At 36.1% G+C, this 18,070-nt stretch overlaps 1 protein-coding gene across 3 annotated transcripts; it reads right to left on the bottom strand.

The window, feature by feature from the left end:
- Positions 1-2,301: 2,301 nt before the first annotated feature.
- LOC107798088 (putative GTP diphosphokinase RSH1, chloroplastic) lies at positions 2,302-15,275 on the bottom strand. Of its 3 annotated transcripts, XM_075243739.1 has the most exons (24): positions 14,807-15,275; positions 14,144-14,334; positions 12,117-12,281; positions 11,343-11,408; positions 11,074-11,166; positions 10,863-10,994; positions 10,651-10,749; positions 10,499-10,576; positions 10,351-10,422; positions 9,698-9,805; positions 9,405-9,502; positions 8,718-8,778; positions 8,564-8,626; positions 7,951-8,007; positions 7,762-7,863; positions 7,170-7,328; positions 6,270-6,401; positions 6,100-6,186; positions 5,955-6,026; positions 5,004-5,090; positions 4,462-4,918; positions 3,733-3,794; positions 2,778-2,846; positions 2,302-2,702 (listed from the first exon to the last, which is right to left on the bottom strand). In XM_075243739.1, exons 1-24 carry the CDS (start codon positions 14,829-14,831, stop codon positions 2,607-2,609), a joined length of 2,631 nt encoding a protein of 876 aa, XP_075099840.1. In that variant the 5' UTR covers positions 14,832-15,275; the 3' UTR covers positions 2,302-2,606. The 3 variants fall into 3 exon arrangements, with proteins under 3 accessions (XP_075099840.1, XP_075099841.1, XP_075099842.1); XM_075243740.1 differs by lacking the exon at positions 10,863-10,994 and having other exon boundaries at positions 14,807-15,273; XM_075243741.1 differs by lacking the exons at positions 14,144-14,334; positions 14,807-15,275 and adding an exon at positions 12,478-13,406.
- Positions 15,276-18,070: the final 2,795 nt, after the last annotated feature.

Raw genomic sequence — 18,070 nt, 5'->3', positions numbered from 1 at the left:
ATTACAATGTTCCAGCAACTCGGGTAGTTACGTGGGAAGTTTTAAAAATGTAGAGTAGAAATTACTAACAGAGGAGGAAGTTGAACGACCATCCAATAGTAATTTATATGGTGACGGTGAACACCTAATATAGTCTAAACATCATATCACCCCTAACTTTTTAATAAACAAATTTTATAGATATTGTTTTCGAATGAGTGAGTTTTGAAGGAAGAGAAGTAACAGGAAGTTGAACTAATGTGCAATACAAAAATCCAAGGCTATAATAAGAATCTAATAGAGTTTAAAATCCATAACACTAAATTATATATAAACAACATTTGTAGATATTGATTTTGTCCATAGATATAAGAATTCTTCTAGTTGATGAGCGTAAAATAATTGCAGGTTCCATATTATTTTATGCATGAATCAATAGGGGTGGATGCACGCTTACCGAAGAAAATTTTGCTAAATATATGTACTAATATTGTATAGAAACGAATAAGTGAAGGAGAAAGAATTGTTATTTGAAGCCGACAGCAGTAGGAGTCCTAGCAGTCAACTCCAATGTTTGTTTGGTTTAGTAATATGCGGTGATTTGCTTGGTTCCTAACGACTTATCTCCAAATTAAGTCAGTTGCATGACCATGGAGAGCAAGTAGATCCTCGCAGCAACCACTAAGATAGCAAAAGTTGTGTTAAGTGTTGGGTGTTCGTTATTGCTTGCATCGAAAAAGGGAGGTAGAAATACATTAAATACAACTTTTGCGACGTTGAGACCTAAGATATATAGCAAATTTAAAATTTTGAGAAGCTGTCAGAGTAGAGATAACTTTTTTTGTATACATGTTTGGAGATTGGTTATTACATTTTAAGTTGGAAAAATAGTGTACTTTGAACTAAACATGAGCAAGTAGTGTGATTTTTTTATTTTTTTGGTCAAAGGGAAAATTATATATATTAAAAAGTACATTACAGAGTGCAAGCAGTGTGAATTTGTTAAACGACAATGATATCTTAACCACTATTATTGGTTTTCCAAATTAACGGAATTACAAAGATTTGCGACTATAGTCAAGTAACCTCATTAATAATCAAACTCAATCTTATGCCCTCATTAAATCATAAACTTCGAACTCTATAAACCGTGGTTGCCCTACAAATATAGTCACACTGCCAGTACGAAGCACAAGCAGAAGAAGAAGAACTCCACCATAACCAATCGTTGTTTATAGGGGAAAAATTATAGTATCAAAGAATAGTGACGTTATAAGTTCTTATTTGGAGGGAAAACATAAGTGCGAAGAAGTTTCGGACTGTACCTCAATCTTTTGTCTGTGTTTTCACATCCTTGTTTGCCCAGGCCTATAAAATTAGATTAGGTTCCATAGAAGTTAGTAAGAGCAAAATATGTAAGAATAATGCATAAATGATAAATAACTATAAAAAGATTACAGACCAGGAATTATGGAGCAAATATGACTTTTCTCTGAAACTGTTTGTGGGGGACGGTGTTCTTCAGATGTCTTCATTGGCGGCGACAGTTTTTTTTGGCGGAATAGATATAACGCTTGCAAATCAGAAATAAGGCAAAGAAGGGAGATGTAGTTGAGTAAAGCATAGGTTTTTGAATGTCAGTAATTAAGAGTCCTGGGGGTATTTGAATAGGGGGAAGGGAATTTTAAATTCAGAGAATGTTGGGTAAATTGGAGCAGGGGCAACGTAAGGGAATTTAAAGAAGCGGCGCTGGAAGAAGGGAAAGTGGAACCGCAGTTGAAAGTTTAGATGTTGTTTGTTTGATGCGAAGAAGCGGTGACGAAGAATATGCGAAGCGTTTTTTTTTTTTTTTTTGTAATTTCAGTGTGAAACTACCGGTAAAAAACCTGGAGCCTAGGAAATTCAATTGCTGGTTATTGGGAGTGCCACCTCACCGGGGTTAGGGCCCTCGATTATATATATATAGATTCTACTTTGTATCCGATTTTTTCATTGTAATATTGCAAGTTTATTCTTCATATTGTTGGTGCATGACATCATAAAATGACGTCAAATGATACAATCCATCCAAACGTTGTGTTCATCAAACAATACAATACAATATAATACAATACAATACGATACATTATGAAACGACACTTAACAACAATACAAACAAGTTGTAAAAGAAGAATGAATATTACATTCTAAACCTATAATTTTAAGGAAGCAATTGCTCAAGTGACAACCGCCTGAACCCGTTACGTAAATCTTAGATCAGCCTCTGCCCAGAAAAAGAGGTCAGTGGGATAGCGTCAAACCCATATAATCACATATAAGAAATAGATCCCCAAAAAAAGTTTTGTATAGAATATCTATCAGTTTGTTGGAGTTCGTATAGTTCAAAATGCCTTTACAAGTATAACTCGTCACTACTCTTCCTTTATATACACAATCGCCTGACACCATATTGCCTAATATTGTTTGCCTCTATACTTGTCAAGAGGGTGGGAGGGGAAATATTTTTCAAAGAAAACTAAGAGAAAAACCACCCAGAAATGAGAAAAAGGGAATTCTGGTTTTAGAGGACAAAACTTTTTTCTCAAGCTTTCAACAGCTGGGCAAGTACTCTTCATCAAGCCATTAAACTAGCATTCTAGAAACTGTTTGTTCTCTGACCAGCTGCAACCCGTGGACCATCCTAAAACACCTAGGATCATATCGATCCTTGCACATGCATCAACCTGCAGGAGCTGAGAATTTATAAAATGGCACATGAAGAGAAAGTTGTTATACCGACGCATGTTCAGTAAGCATACCAAACTCTCGAGGCTCGCTTCAATATGAAATAGCTCGACAGCCATTCCCTTCCCTCTATCCGTCTCAACCTGCAGTTTGTAGAGTAACTATTCGGTCACCTCATGATTGAAAAGTTTAAAATAATCGAAACGGAAGGAGAATATGACTATTTAGTTGCTGAGAGCTTCATATATTTCAGAATGCAGATTCAAAAGGTGATATCCCAAACCTAATAGAACAATGCAATGGAAAGAATGAAAATTAATACTATATAGGTTGCTCAGCATAAAAGTAGCTGAGAATTGTTTTAGTCCTCTCCCTCATAATAGTTCAGCACGAATTTCTCTTTAGTCCACCACTTTCACAATGAATGTTCAGATACTGTCCTTACATGCTCTGTAAATATAAATCCTATCCCCGCCTGTTTCCTACTTATGAGGCCATAGCTTGTTCAAATGCTAAATGCCCTCCCAAAAGGTTTTCAATCACTCCAGGTGTTACATTCATGTCTTCTTACTTCGCCATCAGCATATCGAGAAAAGCTATGTATGCTCTCTTACTGCACCAAGATGTAAGCGTTGAATCTAATTAACTAACTTAAACTTGCAAAGTCCTCGTTTAACAGAGTTCAATTGTTAGCTCCTGCTGACATAGGAAAGATCATTAAGCTAACAGTGTCACCTACTTCATCACGAACTGTCTAATTGAGATAGCTAATAAAGATGTCTAATTCATACTGAACCACTACAATGGAGCAGTTCCAGGTTCAGCTATTAAGCATATAACAAATGGTGAATACTTTCGCAGACGCAAGCTTAGTTTAGACACCAACTGCTAACAGCTTCATTGTCCACCCAAACCCTATTATAATTCCGATGATCAATATGTAGCTCAGGAGTTTGAAACCTAGATGAAAGATAATGTGATTTCTTTTATAAAGTAAATGGAAAATAATGTGATAAATATTCAACTCACCGAACAAGAACATATGCTGATGCCTACGGCTGCCAATGCTGAAGTAACATCCGCCATCATGCCTAATTAAAATCATGGTTTGAGATATCAGCCATTAAAAGTTATAAACCATGAAACTTTTTGGTCAGATATTAAAATATTCATGTAAAAATGAATATATGAGGTTAACAAACTGGAATACAGGTAGTTGGAACTATAAAAATTACATCAAAAAGGTAAAAATAAATTCAGTAGTTAAGCTGTAATTAACAACTAAATGTTAGATCTAAACTTTTAAACACGTCATTCTTTAGAACTTGAAAATACTTGCTCCTTCGAGGTAGTCAAACTTTTAATCACACCATTCTCACACATCTCTCGCAATGGGTATGGTATGATGGTTAGGGTCTCTACCCTTAACCAGATGTCTCAGATTCGATCTCGAGCCCTGGGAATGGAGACACTGTTGATTTGGAGCGCTTTTCACTCCCCTACCCTTAGTGGCATACCAGTGGGAGTCTGGATTGGCTGGGCCGGTAGGTTTAAGCTACCAGATGCTTGAAGCAAAGAGTGGGGGAAGAAAAAAAGAAGAAAATACTTGCGGTGCTAGTGGTAATGATTTTTCCAATGACTTAGATAGAACCACCAATCCATAGGAAAGTTCAAAAATGCATCTACAATAGATGAGCAGAGATGCCTTATCCAGTTTGATGCCCATATGAAATAATTAGCCTTTAGCCCAATCATTACCTTTTCGATCTATGTTGACAACACAAAGCCACTGGACAGAGTGCCCTTCCAGGTTATGCCAAGTTGCAACTTTGCTAGCCAGCCAGCCGTCCAATCCTGGCAGAACTTCCCTGTACCTTGGTATGTTAGCAAGTATCATTTTGCCAACACCATTTCCTTGTGACAATGTCTCCCCTGTGGCCTTCAAACTCATATGCTGCATGCATTTGTTATGTTTCCCATTTACCTTGGGAATCTGAATACTAGTACTACGGAGTTGGAAAATATCTTCAGTACTCATACTTGCAGATGATGTCTCCATAACATTCTTGAGGATTTTCTCCCATGAATGTTTGGTTTCCTTAGAATAATCTGCTAATTCTTCCAATCCACTGTCACCTTCAGACTCAGCCGCAAATTCCTTTACCGAATCCACTGTTATTTCAGTTGCTGATAATGCAGCTTGCTCTCTCAAGAACTGAGGACAAAATTAGCACCACATTAGTTAATATGTAATAGTGATAATACTACACACAAAATTTCCATATGCAGAAAACACCTACTTTCATAATCTTGTGCCGGGCACTACGAGTTTTTGCATGTTGAAGCCACTCTTTATGTCTCTCAAAAGCAGACTTGCTGGAGAGACCCTGAAAAGGTAAACAGCAAGATGCTTGTAAATACCAGCATGATGAACTAATAACTTGGCTGCATCAAGTAACAATTTACTAAGCTTACAAAAATTAAAATAATGATGATACTACACATATAGGTTGCTCCGTACTCCAAGGCACAAAAATCCAACAACTTAAAGTTAGCTACAATAAATCCAATTTCAGACTAAAAGATGGCTAATCCTTGTGTTAGAAATTAGTTGGTACAGTTACGTGCGTAATTGAATGACAGAAGCACAATAATACATAAAGAAAATCTTTTCTTTTTATATGATAAATTCACCTGGAACACCTCAAACACCCCACCCCCCAATAAACATTGTGGCCGGTTCCTGCTTTGCTCCGTAGGTGACTCAAATTCCCAACCTTAGGGTTGGAGGTGGCGGCCTTGCTAGTAGACTATCTTCCCTTGCCAACAATACATATTGAAGCATGACAAGTTTAAATGTCAATAGCACAAGAGGGAGGTGCAAAAACTGAAGAATTAAATGGAAAAGGAAAACCAAAAAGATACATGCTTTACATATTAGAAACAACTGAACTTTATCTTCTTATTTTTATAAGTAACAGCTGAACTTTATCTGCTTAACCTTGTGACTGTAAGCTTAAGCCATAACCGACAAAAAATTGCATTTCTTCCACCCATATTGCTTAAACTCTAAGGTTTAGTTGATATTTAGAATGTTCAGAATTACAAGACATATAAGACATGATTAAATGTCTCAGTAAGACAAAAACAATGAAAATGTAACAAGCATAGAGCTGCCCACAAAAGGAGGAGGAAGAAATATAGAGAAGAGAACATAAGCAGAAGAAGTTATGGAATTCATAGCAACTAACATTGTAGGTGATAATCTCTACGACTTCTGCGTTTGCAAGTACATGCAATGGAGAGACAAGATTACCATTCACCTGCAAACAGAAGAAGCTGCAATCACATCCAGATTCATTAAGCATTAAAAACAGATAGTAACAAGAATAAAACCTTTGCGGCCACCATTTTATTGCCAATTTCAGTGTGTATCATATACGCGTAATCAATGACGGTAGCCCCCTTTGGGAGATGTTTTATCTGCAAAGAGCAAAGTGGTACAGTGATAATGTAACAAGACCGAAAAAGGCAACAAATTGAGTAGAATATCGAGCAGATTTTACCTCTCCTCCGGGTGTAAACACAAAGACACGACTACCCAACAGATCTCTGGTAATAGTGTCCACAAATTCCCTAGAACTCATGTTTCCAACGAACTCTTCTTGCCACTCCCTAATTGCATTCAGCCAGCCAATCTACAGCAGAAAAGGACTTTATCAACAACAATAAGAACTACGCCTCAGTCCCAAACAAGTTGGGGTCGGCGATATGAATCCTTATTCCTTTCATTCAGCTCAACTCATATCAACATCATTACCAAAATAAAATAAAAGTGCAAGTAAAAAGAAGATATATATATATAAATGATAGTAGTAGTAGTATTAGCTCAACTCATATCAACATCATTACCAAAATAAAATAAAAGTGCAAGTAAAAAGAAGATATATATATACATACATATATATATATATATATATATATACATACATACATACATATATATATATATATATATGTACATATGCATATATATATGTGTGTGTGTGTGTGTATATATATATATATATATACTCCCTCCGTTCCAATTTATGTGAACCTCTCTGACTGGACACGAAGTTTAGGAAAAAATGAAGACTTTTGGAATTTGTGGTCCTAAACAAGTCTAAAAGGGGTCTAGAGTATTTGTGTGGTTATAAAAGCTTGTCATTAAGGGTAGAATTGTAAGTTTAAGCTAAATTGTTTCCAAATTTAAAAAGGGATCATTCTTTTTGGAACGGACCAAAAAGGAAATAGGTTCACATAAACTGGAACGGAGGGAGTATATGATAGTAGTAGTAGTAGTAACATAATAATAGAAATTTTCTACCAAGTCTAAAACCTATTCCCAACTAGTAATAATTATAGATGAAGACCACACAGCTAATAAGGCACTAGACAATTTAGCAAAAGCAACAGATTTATACCCTGAGAGCAATATTGGCATTGTTAAGGCAGACTATTTTCCCTCGTGAACTTCTACCATTGGTTATAACATGCCCAACTAAACCATTTACAAAACCTTTCCCACTGTAATGCGCAGCAATGCCTCTCTCAGCTATCAGGTCCATCTCTTCAGTTCTTATCTGCCAAATATTACGCAAGTATAATCAAGCTGCTAGAAGATAAGCAGAACCAAATAAATGCTACCTTGTCAATAGACCATGAGACAAATTCCAAAAATCAGAAAGTAAAATGTCAAAGACATTCAATAGGATTATGTTTATTTTTTATTTTTTAAAAAAGACACTTCTAATAGGATATATATATTCCCCACTCAAAGCTGGACAAAATATTAAAGTAATAGGCTAAAAAGTTATTCTGATACAGGAAACATCAAAGAAAATTTTAAGATTTGGAAAGTTTAATGTATTTGAATTCTTGAAAATTTGTGTGGAAATAGAATGGTGTCAAACATTCTTGGATGTTCCAACATGAAAGTGTGTCATAAATATTGGTATAGAAGGAGTAACTGATATCATTGTTGTTCATAAGTTTTGGGAGGTGCCATGAATGTACCTGAACTTCCAAACGAAACATGCTCTCATAAAGAAATGGGATCACTGTTGTATGAAGACTTTGATAGCCATTAGGCTTTGGAGTGGCGACGTAGTCTTTCATCTGTTGCAAAATGTTACAAATAGAGCGATCAAAGTCCATTAGCATATCACAAGAATAAGGGATGCAGATATATTATGCAATACTTACAGCCCGCGGGATAGGTGTCCAAATTCCATGTACAAGTCCAAGCACATGATAGCATATCTACAGAGGAAAAATATGTTAGAGGCATCTCTATACATTATACAGAAAGAGATGCAAGTTTAGGTATTGATTCAAATATGAATTTGATGCATCGTGCAGCAATCTTTCTGCTTAATGTCCAAAGTAATATAGAAACTTAGGCACCAATCTTTTTTTTATAAGGTAGGTTAAACATTCCTCATTGACGTCACCGTCGAATGAGCCTGACCAAAAAGTATATGATGTATAAGACATTAATGACCAATCTATATGATGTATAAGACATTACTAACTGGTCTTATTTTAAAGCAAAAATTAATGATCACAAAACATCTTCTGAACGCAGTATTCCAGTAACAAAATAATACACCACCATTAGCCACTTTTATCATAACATTGGGAATACACAAGTAGTGTGCCCACTTGTTCACTTCCTGATGTTCTGGTCAAAGGTTTCCAAATTATAACCCCCTTGAACTTGAACAATATATGTTATAAACAGCTAAAATTGAGGTAAAACCCAACAAAGTATTCAACTTCAAAAGGAAGTGGTATCTCCATCTTCATAACATGTTACCTGATGTGCACTGCAAAGGGGCCTAACTCCAACACAAGGCTTTGGTTTTATAATAATTCGAAGCTGGCAATCCAAGAATATAAAGTTAATATATAACCTTACACAAAACAGAGCATCTTCTATCAAATCAATCAAGCTTACAACAAAAGAGGACCTGCGCAATTTGGTTCACTTCGTTTATCGAGTTCTTAGATTTCAGCACTGCTTTGTAGATGCTGCAGATAAGAATCACAAAAGCTGGCTGAGGAAACGTTCACCATCGCAACCATAAAATATGTATGTATAGGTTACCAAAAGGGGCACATTTCAGGTGTGAATTAAAAAATAAAATTTAAAGATCAGAAGAACCGAGAACTTCCATTGTAGCTTTGCTTATGATAGAAACTCCAAACACGAAAACAATGCAACAAATTAGACAAGATCACTACGGCCTGAAAATAGAGCAGAAAATTAACATACTTTTTCCCTCCAGGTGTGGAAAGAAATTCCCTAGATCCCAAAAAATGTACAAGCAATAGGCAGAACGACAATAAGAAGAGGTTCCACACTTCGGGGCAGAAAGAGCAACGTGCTGGTAAAATGGTTATGAGTCATTAATCAGAAATTTATCGGCTATGGTAGAGCAACTTTTTTTGATTAGGCAGATGGTAGAGCAACTAATTAGGTAGGCATCAAGCTAAAGTAGAATTTGTATTTCCTTTGAGGCTGTGATAACCCGCCACTAAAAAATTACTATCAAACAAAGAGAATCTTGAAAGGAAAAAAACTGTATGAATGCCAGGACAGGCAATAACAACAAAATAAATATGAACTTAGGACCAGGAAATTGGCATATGTGCACCTGTAAGGTTCCGTGCATATTGAATGAATTTCAGTCTTCACCGTCACGAGATCTAAGAATTGGTCTTCCTCTATTTTCTTCATCAATATTCTTTTTGCCTAAGGGAAGAAAAGACGCATTTAGAAAAAGGTGAACTGATAACTATGTACGGCTTTCAATAAACACCACAGTGATAACAGATAATGTTCTCTGCTTATAAGTAACAGTTGCATGTCGCAGCATGGATGGTTGGATGACAGAGGTCTTCTGAGCATTATAAGTAATTAGGTTTTAAAAGGGTGAGGAATAGATACCTCTTTGAGTTCTTTTTCATGTTCTTTATAAAGTTCTGCAATTCTTCGCTGCACCCTGGCATAGTCTTGAGCATTTGTATACATAAATGCTAAGTTTTCAAGTTCTGACTGCATGATGATAAGTCAAATATTCATGAAACTAAGCAGATATAAAACCATAATTTAGAGAAAAGAAACTGTACATAATGAAACAAGTGGCAGTAAACCACAACACTTCAAAGCCTCTTAGGTAGCTTCCAGAGAAAATGCCCCACTCAGCCCCAATTCTCTCACTAGACAAAAGAAAAGGACAGGTCCATCTAGGATAAAGAAGGCTACTAGAGGACAAAATAGATCAAGAGAGGACTAAAACGAAAATCACTTAATCAGCTGCATCATAGGTCTCTTTGCAGAAGAGATTCCAAACTCGAGATGACAATATTAATATGATCACATATCACTGATAATGAGTACGAGTACTATTATCATTAAGCAATTCCAGGAAAAGGGTTAAGAAAATGAGAGACATTCATGTACATCAACAGCTAACTGAAGGCCAGACAAGTGACAACCAGCCACTGTATGGAAGGGAGGAAGAAAAGGAAATTTAAATTAGGTACAATATATCTTAGGTATGTCAAAGCATTTAAGAGTTTTAAAGAAGCTAAAGAGACCTTGATTTGGTATATTCCAAGAAGTTTTGCCAAAGGAGCAAAAACCTGCAGCGTCTCTGTTGCAATGCCAGACTGGAAAGGAAAGAGAGTAACAAGATTGTTAGATATTAGACAGAGACGGATACAAAAAATTAAGATGTACATATACCTGCTTGTGTGGAGGCATATGTGAAAGAGTGCGCATATTATGTAATCTATCAGCCAATTTTACAATTATAACACGAACCTGAAACAGAAGCATTTTAAATAAGGGACTGTTAAGAAAGTAACTAAATCCGTACAAGTAAACAGGGGCATTACCTCCTCCGTCATGGAAAGAAACATCTGTCTAAGGTCATCAGCTTTGACATCCTGTACATGGCTTTCATCCTTGCACTTGATCTTTCCGAGCTTGGATACCTAACACATCAATCCCATTTACGTCAAAAAGGAATAAATTTCTTTTAATTGTTTAAACAAACGATATATATACATATATATATAGAGAGAGAGAGAGAAGAAGAAGAAACTACCTTAGTCTCCCCTTCAACAATACGCCGAACTGTCGGACCAAATTCCTTCTCTATTCTTTCAAAAGTAACTACATTTGTATCTTCCACAGTATCATGTAATAACCCAGCAGCAATTGACTCCCAATCCAATTCCTCAAAAAGAAAAAGGAAAAAAGTCAAACTCAGTTTATGCCTTCTGAGCCAGGAAAGTACAATAGTTCGCACAACTTACAAGCTGTCCAAGGATCTGTGCAACTGCAACTGGGTGAATAATAAAGGGCTCTCCACTACGACGCTTTTGACCATCATGCGCCTCAAAAGCAAGCTGTAATAATAATCAGTAGATCAGACAGGTTTTTCAGCTATTCTGATTTAGTTGGAGATTATGGCATGCCAAATATTTGTAACAGATGTTTTATCTTGCAAAGAAAGAAGTGATGAGAAAGGAAATCAAAGCCGAGGAGAAGATCAATTATGTTGATCATATGGGAATATACTTACATTCAAAGCCTTGCGAACCAATTCCAATTCCTTGTAAGAAAGATATGAAATGGAAGGTATAAGACCCTGTGAAACAGATAATTAACTTTGGTTAGATACTAACATAACAACAACAAACCCAGTATAACCCCACAAGTGGGGTCTGGGGAGGATAGTGTGTACGTAAACCTTACCCCTACCTTGTGAAGGTAGAGAGGTTGTTTCTGATAGACCCTCAGCTCAGTATACTAACAATATCAGACACTTGATATTAGCAAATGAGCATAAAAATCAGGCACTTAAAATTGAGAATTCATTCTGTATCTTTCAAAAACTATTCACAAATGCAAAATTAATCAATTTCAGAAGGAACATGAATTTGTCTAAATTTATGTAGAAAGAAATGCACACAAAAGACACCAGCTGCAGTAGATTCAATATTGAAAGTATGAAAGTTTTATGTATGGAAGAAAAAACAATCAGTAGAATGTGGAATTAGCAGTTCTGAGATAGGCTCAGGCTTTTCTATTTTAATTAGGATAGCTAGCGATATTTGAGTCAATAGGATTTTCCATTTTCTTTCCTGCCAGAGAAATTGATTAATTTTGCATTTTCTTCTCAATTTCCAAAAGCAACTGATAACCACAATTCATGATCTTTCTATCATGAGAGAGCTATGATGTTTAGGCAAGCTAATTTATGAATAAAACCAACAAGTTTTGACTAGGAAAGCAGACTTTGGTCATTAATGATGCCAGGAATCAGAGATGACTCCGTAGCTGGAGGATCACTAACCTCCCACAAACTTTCAGGAGATATCTCTTCACAAGACTCTGAAGAAAATGATAAAGAGCAACATAATTTCCATTTGCTAGAAGTAGTTAGTAGAAGCCTTGAGCCAGGGACTGCTTGCAGAGCTTCATCAGAGTAGCGTTCATCCATATCAGAAGTATAACATCTCTGCCACAAGTAAAATCTAGTCAGGTGAAAGATTGTAAAAGAAATAATTATTGCTTCTCAAGAAAATCAGCTATAAGTCTGTGCTGTTTGCATGCATGACTTTCCAGAAAATACATGTATAAATAAGTAAGCACATTCAAAAATAAAGTCCACATGGATCAAGCTTAAACTCGTGCTGGTTGAGTCACTGACTAACCTCAGGAGAAAAGGGTCTCGAGAAACTTGATACAGTCCAAAATTGACAGCCTATCCATGTATTTGCCACCAGAACACCCATTTTCATTTTTCTAATGCGTCACTATATGCATGTCTATGGCATTTAGTATATGTTAGTTACAAGTATTGAAGAAGAACGGATGTTGTAGCACCATTAAACTTTGATACTTTTTTCAATCAACTACAAGTCAATTCCAGATTAGTTGGGGTCAGTATATGAATTCTTTGTACCATTCCACTCTATTGAAGTCCATTGCAACTCTATAACCAAGAAAAGACATTTTCAAGACACAGAATTTTCTTTCTTTTACTTCTTATTTCTTTTTAGTGGGGAAGGGGGCGATCCTGACAACTTATTCTTTTTCTTGTCGCTACCGACCCTCCCACTTTTTACCTCATTCATGAAGCCTTACTTAGGTTTAAACTGAACAAACCCAAAGGCTGCACTAGGCACAATTGAGGGCATCATCCAGAATCTATTACAGATGTGATTTATTAGGTGTTGACATAACTGGTGAAAATATTAATTCATCAGCCAAGGAAATTGCTAAAGGATTATTCATCAGCCAAGGAAATCAAACTGAAGGCATTTCAATAATCAGAAATAATCTTCAATCTTCTAATAGGTAGCACAGAAACATAATCCAAAAGAACTCTATCTTCCAACAGCTTCCTCTAATGCTCTAAAGAGCGCCCTTGCTTCAACAAACAAGAAAAAATGAAAGAGATCTCTCTAACAAACTGGAGACCATGGCTCAAATCCCAACAGAAGCAAAAAATGCTAAGTGATTTCTCCCCATCTATCTAAGTCCTTGTGGTTAGAGTTACCCGGTACTTGTACTGGTAGGAGGTTGCAGGTACCTGGTGGAATAGTCAAGGCGCACACAAGCTGGCCGGGACACCACCATTCTAAAAAACAAAAACCCTGTAAAAACTTCTATAGCTTGCTGCACATAATGTTTTTAAATAACAGGAGGAAGGAATGAGGAAGGCAAAACAAGAAGTATCTCGACTTAAATTCTGAAACATATCATAGAGACTGAGGTCAAGCTCTCTAAGTCAGCCTCCTCTAATTAACTAAAGAATAAGAATCAAACAAACTAATCTTCTTACCGAATTCCATGTGTAATTTACAGATACTCTAACAAGAATATGAACTATAAAGATCTTGAGCTATTGAATCATTGCCTTAAAGTTTCAAGTTGGATACTCAAATTCTTTCAACTAATATATGCAACTTTTAGTAAGTTCATCTCACGCTCGTAAAATCTGCATCCAAGTCTACATGTGAACCCAAAATTGGATTACATGTGTGAGAGAGGGTGTTGAGCTATATAAGACTGTTCGACACCAGGTATCTAAGGCATTCAAGGGGGTTTATATAAATGTTCTGTCGCTCCAATAAATACCATAAAATTTTGAATTGGACTCTCATATTCTTCTACCTGTTCCCTAGATCAAGTTACGCATCAACATAAGGAACCACAAATAGGTTACTAACCACAGGCAAAAAGTAAATGACCAACAAGTTTTAGTACATTGCAAGGCAGAAAAGCCTCTAAAGCTAGCTTTTTGGACATAAAATTTTCTTAACTCAATGTGATTAATTTCAAAGAGTGTAAGTTGGGAGTTGAGTAAAAACTTACACATCGGTGGAGACGATTTCTTCTTCCATATCTATAAGGAGTAGAGGAACACTGAGAAGGATGAGTTGTGCTGGCAAGGAACCCAGTCAAGGCCCTTGGCGCCTTCCAGGCACAAGATAGCACACTACAGTCGAATCTCCCACTCACATCTCCTTTCCAAGACTTACATATATTCACACATTCAATAGAAACTGCAAAATAAAAAAGAGTTAATTCTAGTCACTGACGGCGCAATAAATAATTACATAATCAGGTCATTTAAATTTAATTGCATGTAACTCTATTTAATAGCATTGATTGGTAACCTAAAATAGATATTGGTAAGTAATCTGCTATAACAGCGAACAGTTTATAACAGACACTTTCTGTATATAACTTAAATCCAGTTAAAATAAATAAATACAAGACTAACACATTATTCACGTTAGCTCCACTGTTTTCCACGAGAAATTGTTAGTAGTAGATTTAGTGAACCTCCAGTCACTGAAAACCTTTATTGCCTTATCGCAATACAAATAATTTAGCAGTGGAATGAAACATATTGGAATAAAATTACATAATTTATATAGCCTGCGCGCGACTACTTTGCAATTAAGGTGTATTGATTAACTAACACGCTATTCACGCAAACATTGAAATGAAATTAATAAACGTAGTAACCACCTGACATTGAAGTAGCAGAAGCCATGTCTATTCAAAAGCATCGGTGCACGAACTACTCATTCCGCGTTGAGGTGAAAATCAAGCCAACTGTGACAAAAGCTCATTCGTCTGGGAACACAAAGATGAAGAAGATAAATAAACATATTCCGCCGGAAGGTAATGATACAGTAAAATCACAGCCAATGAAAGGAATCAAAAGATTCGCATTCAAAGCTGCGATTGTCTCAGGCAAGAGTTTCGCAATTCAGAGAAATTAGGGAGCACTCAAGAAGCGAGGATAAGCCAATGGTGGAAGCAAGGGAGCGAATATGAGATAATCTAGAGAGAGAGTGAGAGAGATTTCAGTCGCGGAGATTTCAGCCAAAGACCACACGATTAGAAAAAAAACCGTTTGATAAAAGATATAGTATTTTTTTTCTCTCATTTTTTCCCTTTAAACCCTATGTTCTATTTTTCTTTTTCTCTTTGCGTGGCAAAATAGATGAGGTAGTTATATACTAATGATCGTCCAAGACTCCGAGTGGATATAAACTTGGTTATCTCGCTTTTTCTGGTGTTTCAATATTCCCTCCCCTCCACTTTAATTAATATTTTTGGTTATTTTCACATATATTATGAAAGTTATCTTCTACTATTAATTAACAATAAAATTAATCATATTAACCTTAATTGTTGCATTAAAAATATTACAAATACCTTTAGGCAATTTACTCCAATGGAAACTTTGAAAAAAAAACTAATTCTTTCTTGATATCTGAAAAAATCAAATATTATGAACAAACAAAAAGGCCAAAAAATCAAGTAAATGTTAGTAAACTGTATTTGTAAAATAATTCTGGAAATATAAATGAACATAAACAGAAATGAACATAAACAGAAGTGAACAACGAAATAACAGAAAACCAATTCGAGCCCACTGAATTCACAGTGTTTCCTTAAGGAATTTAATCCCCTCTTAGTACCCAAGGTTATGGATTATTTCCTCCCAGGATAGAACGAATTACACACTAGTATAGTGGTACTTCAAATCCTAGTGTTTCAGCGAACACAAAGTTCGGTAGCAAATCACACTTACTATTGCTTTGCCTGATGCTAAAATTATGCAGAAGGAGGAGGAGAAACTCAGAAAATCGTATGAGAATTCTGAGCAGAATAGCCTTGTATTTATAGCCAAAGTTGGGCTGAAATCTAAAGAGGTGCAACTCTTCAGAATGGTTGTTTCTGCAAAACGGCCACAGCATAAATGTCATTACATAAATGGCTATTTACTCATCAATAAAGAGGGAAAATTGAAGAGAGTAGTTAATTTTCTATTACCAAAACAGAAAAACGGATTGGATTTAATATTAATATTTTACTATTAACAAATAAATTTGTTCCAAAAAGTTAATCAATCAATCGATCATTTGACAAAATCCGAATCCGAATCCGATTCCGATTCCGAATTCGATTCCGATTCCGAAGCCGAAGCCGAGCCGAGCGAGCGACGACGACGACGACGCGAGGCTTGTCTTCTTCTTAACTCTTTAAGAGCTAGAAGAAGAGCAATTGCTTATATACCCATAAAAAAACCTTTTCCTCTTCCAATATGGGACAATATCCATTTACCAAGAGGGAAACTTAAAATTTCACTCAAAAATTTCATTTCCCTCCATGTCTCATTCACCCTCTTTTAAGTATTTAATATATTAATTAAATACATAAAAACCCAATAATCCCCCACATGAATGGGGAATGGCTATATCACGGAAGTATGGATGAAAAACTGTGTGATTCGCAAGTAAGGATTAATTGCATCTGGATAAGTAGGTTTCCCTTTGAACTTTCCGTAGTGAACTTATGTCGGATATACTCGATCAATCGGTAGATTTGATATCTTTGAACCGTCGAACTTTGGTGTATACCTAGACAACCACATGTCACACAACCAATTCTTAACCGTCTTTGGTTCTCATTGTTGTGTTCATTTCAGCCATGAACACCGCCTGGTTTCATTAGTGCGTAGAGAACTAGCCTTACAAAGTTCTCCTTGAAGCGGCTAACACTTCACACTTACATAGGTGATTCCTAAACGTGGCATCCCATAGATACACTATTTGATATACCCCGTATCAAATTTAGAAATCATTAAAAAGCCTTAATGCTTTATCCTTGGTACTGAACATTGTCTCATCACAAGAATGGATCAAAAGTTTATTTGACAATGTTGAAACGTCATTAATGACTTTGTTTGATCTCCTTGAACCTAGATCTTGGGATCTCCAGTCTTCTAGGTAGAGTTACCGCCACTGTGACTTGTTCTCGGCCACAGTCTCATTCCCCTTGATGATTTTTCAACTACCTCTCTAGTTAGGCCTTTTGTAAGCGGATCTGACACATTATCACTTGACTTTACATAATCAATTGTGATAATTCCTCTAGAGAGTAATTGTCTAACGGTTTTATGTCTTCGTCGTATATGATGAGATTTACCGTTATACATAACGCTCCTAGCCCTTCCAATTGTCGCTTGACTATCACAATATATGCATATTGGTGCCAACAGTTTGGGCCAAAATGGAATATCTTCCAAGAAATTTCGGAGCCATTCAACTTCTTCACCGACCTTGTATAAAGCTATGAATTCAGCCTCCATTGTAGAGCGGGCAATATAAGTTTGTTTGGACGACTTCCAAGATACCGCTCCTCCACCAATAGTGAATATATATCCACTTGTGGACTTGGAATCAGTTGATCCGGTGATCCAATTTGCATCACAGTGTCCCTTAATGACCGCATGATATTTACTGTAGTGTAAAACAAAGTCCTAGGTATATGCTAAATACCCCAAAACTCGTTTCCTGGCCATCCAATGAGATTGACATGGATTGCTCGTATATCGACTCAATTTACTTATAGCACAAGCTATATCTGGTCGTGTACAATTCATGATATACATTAAGCATCCCAACACACGAGTATAATCCAATTGTGATATACTTTGGCCTTTGTTCTTTGCTAATGCAAGATTCATGTCAATTGTAGTCTTTGCAACTTTAAAGCCCAAGTGCTTGAATTTTTCAAGTACTGTTTTAATATAATGAGATTGTGACAGTGCCAGACCTTGAGAAGTCTTATGGATCTTAATTCCCAGAATTAAATCAGCAACTCTCAAGTCTTTCATATCAAACTTGCTAGTTAACATACGCTTAGTAGCATTTATGTTGGCAATGTCATTACTCATTATAAGCATACCATCCACATATAAGCAAACAATGACTATGT

This window comes from Nicotiana tabacum, chromosome 22 (genome assembly GCF_000715075.1).
Source record: "Nicotiana tabacum cultivar K326 chromosome 22, ASM71507v2, whole genome shotgun sequence".
NCBI lineage: Eukaryota > Viridiplantae > Streptophyta > Magnoliopsida > Solanales > Solanaceae > Nicotiana > Nicotiana tabacum.
Note: the sequence above shows the minus strand (reverse complement) of the source record. Positions and strands in the feature narration are given on the sequence as shown.

Coding starts and splice junctions, on each gene's coding strand:
- LOC107798088 (XM_075243739.1), bottom strand. CDS start 14,831: ATGGCTTCTGCTACTTCAATGTCAG. Junction 10,750..10,862: donor TTGTTGAAGGGGAGACTAAG/GTAGTTTCTTCT, acceptor TTGATGTGTTAG/GTATCCAAGCTCGGAAAGAT. Junction 6,402..7,169: donor ATGCCAATATTGCTCTCAGG/GTATAAATCTGT, acceptor TTTCTGCTGTAG/ATTGGCTGGCTGAATGCAAT.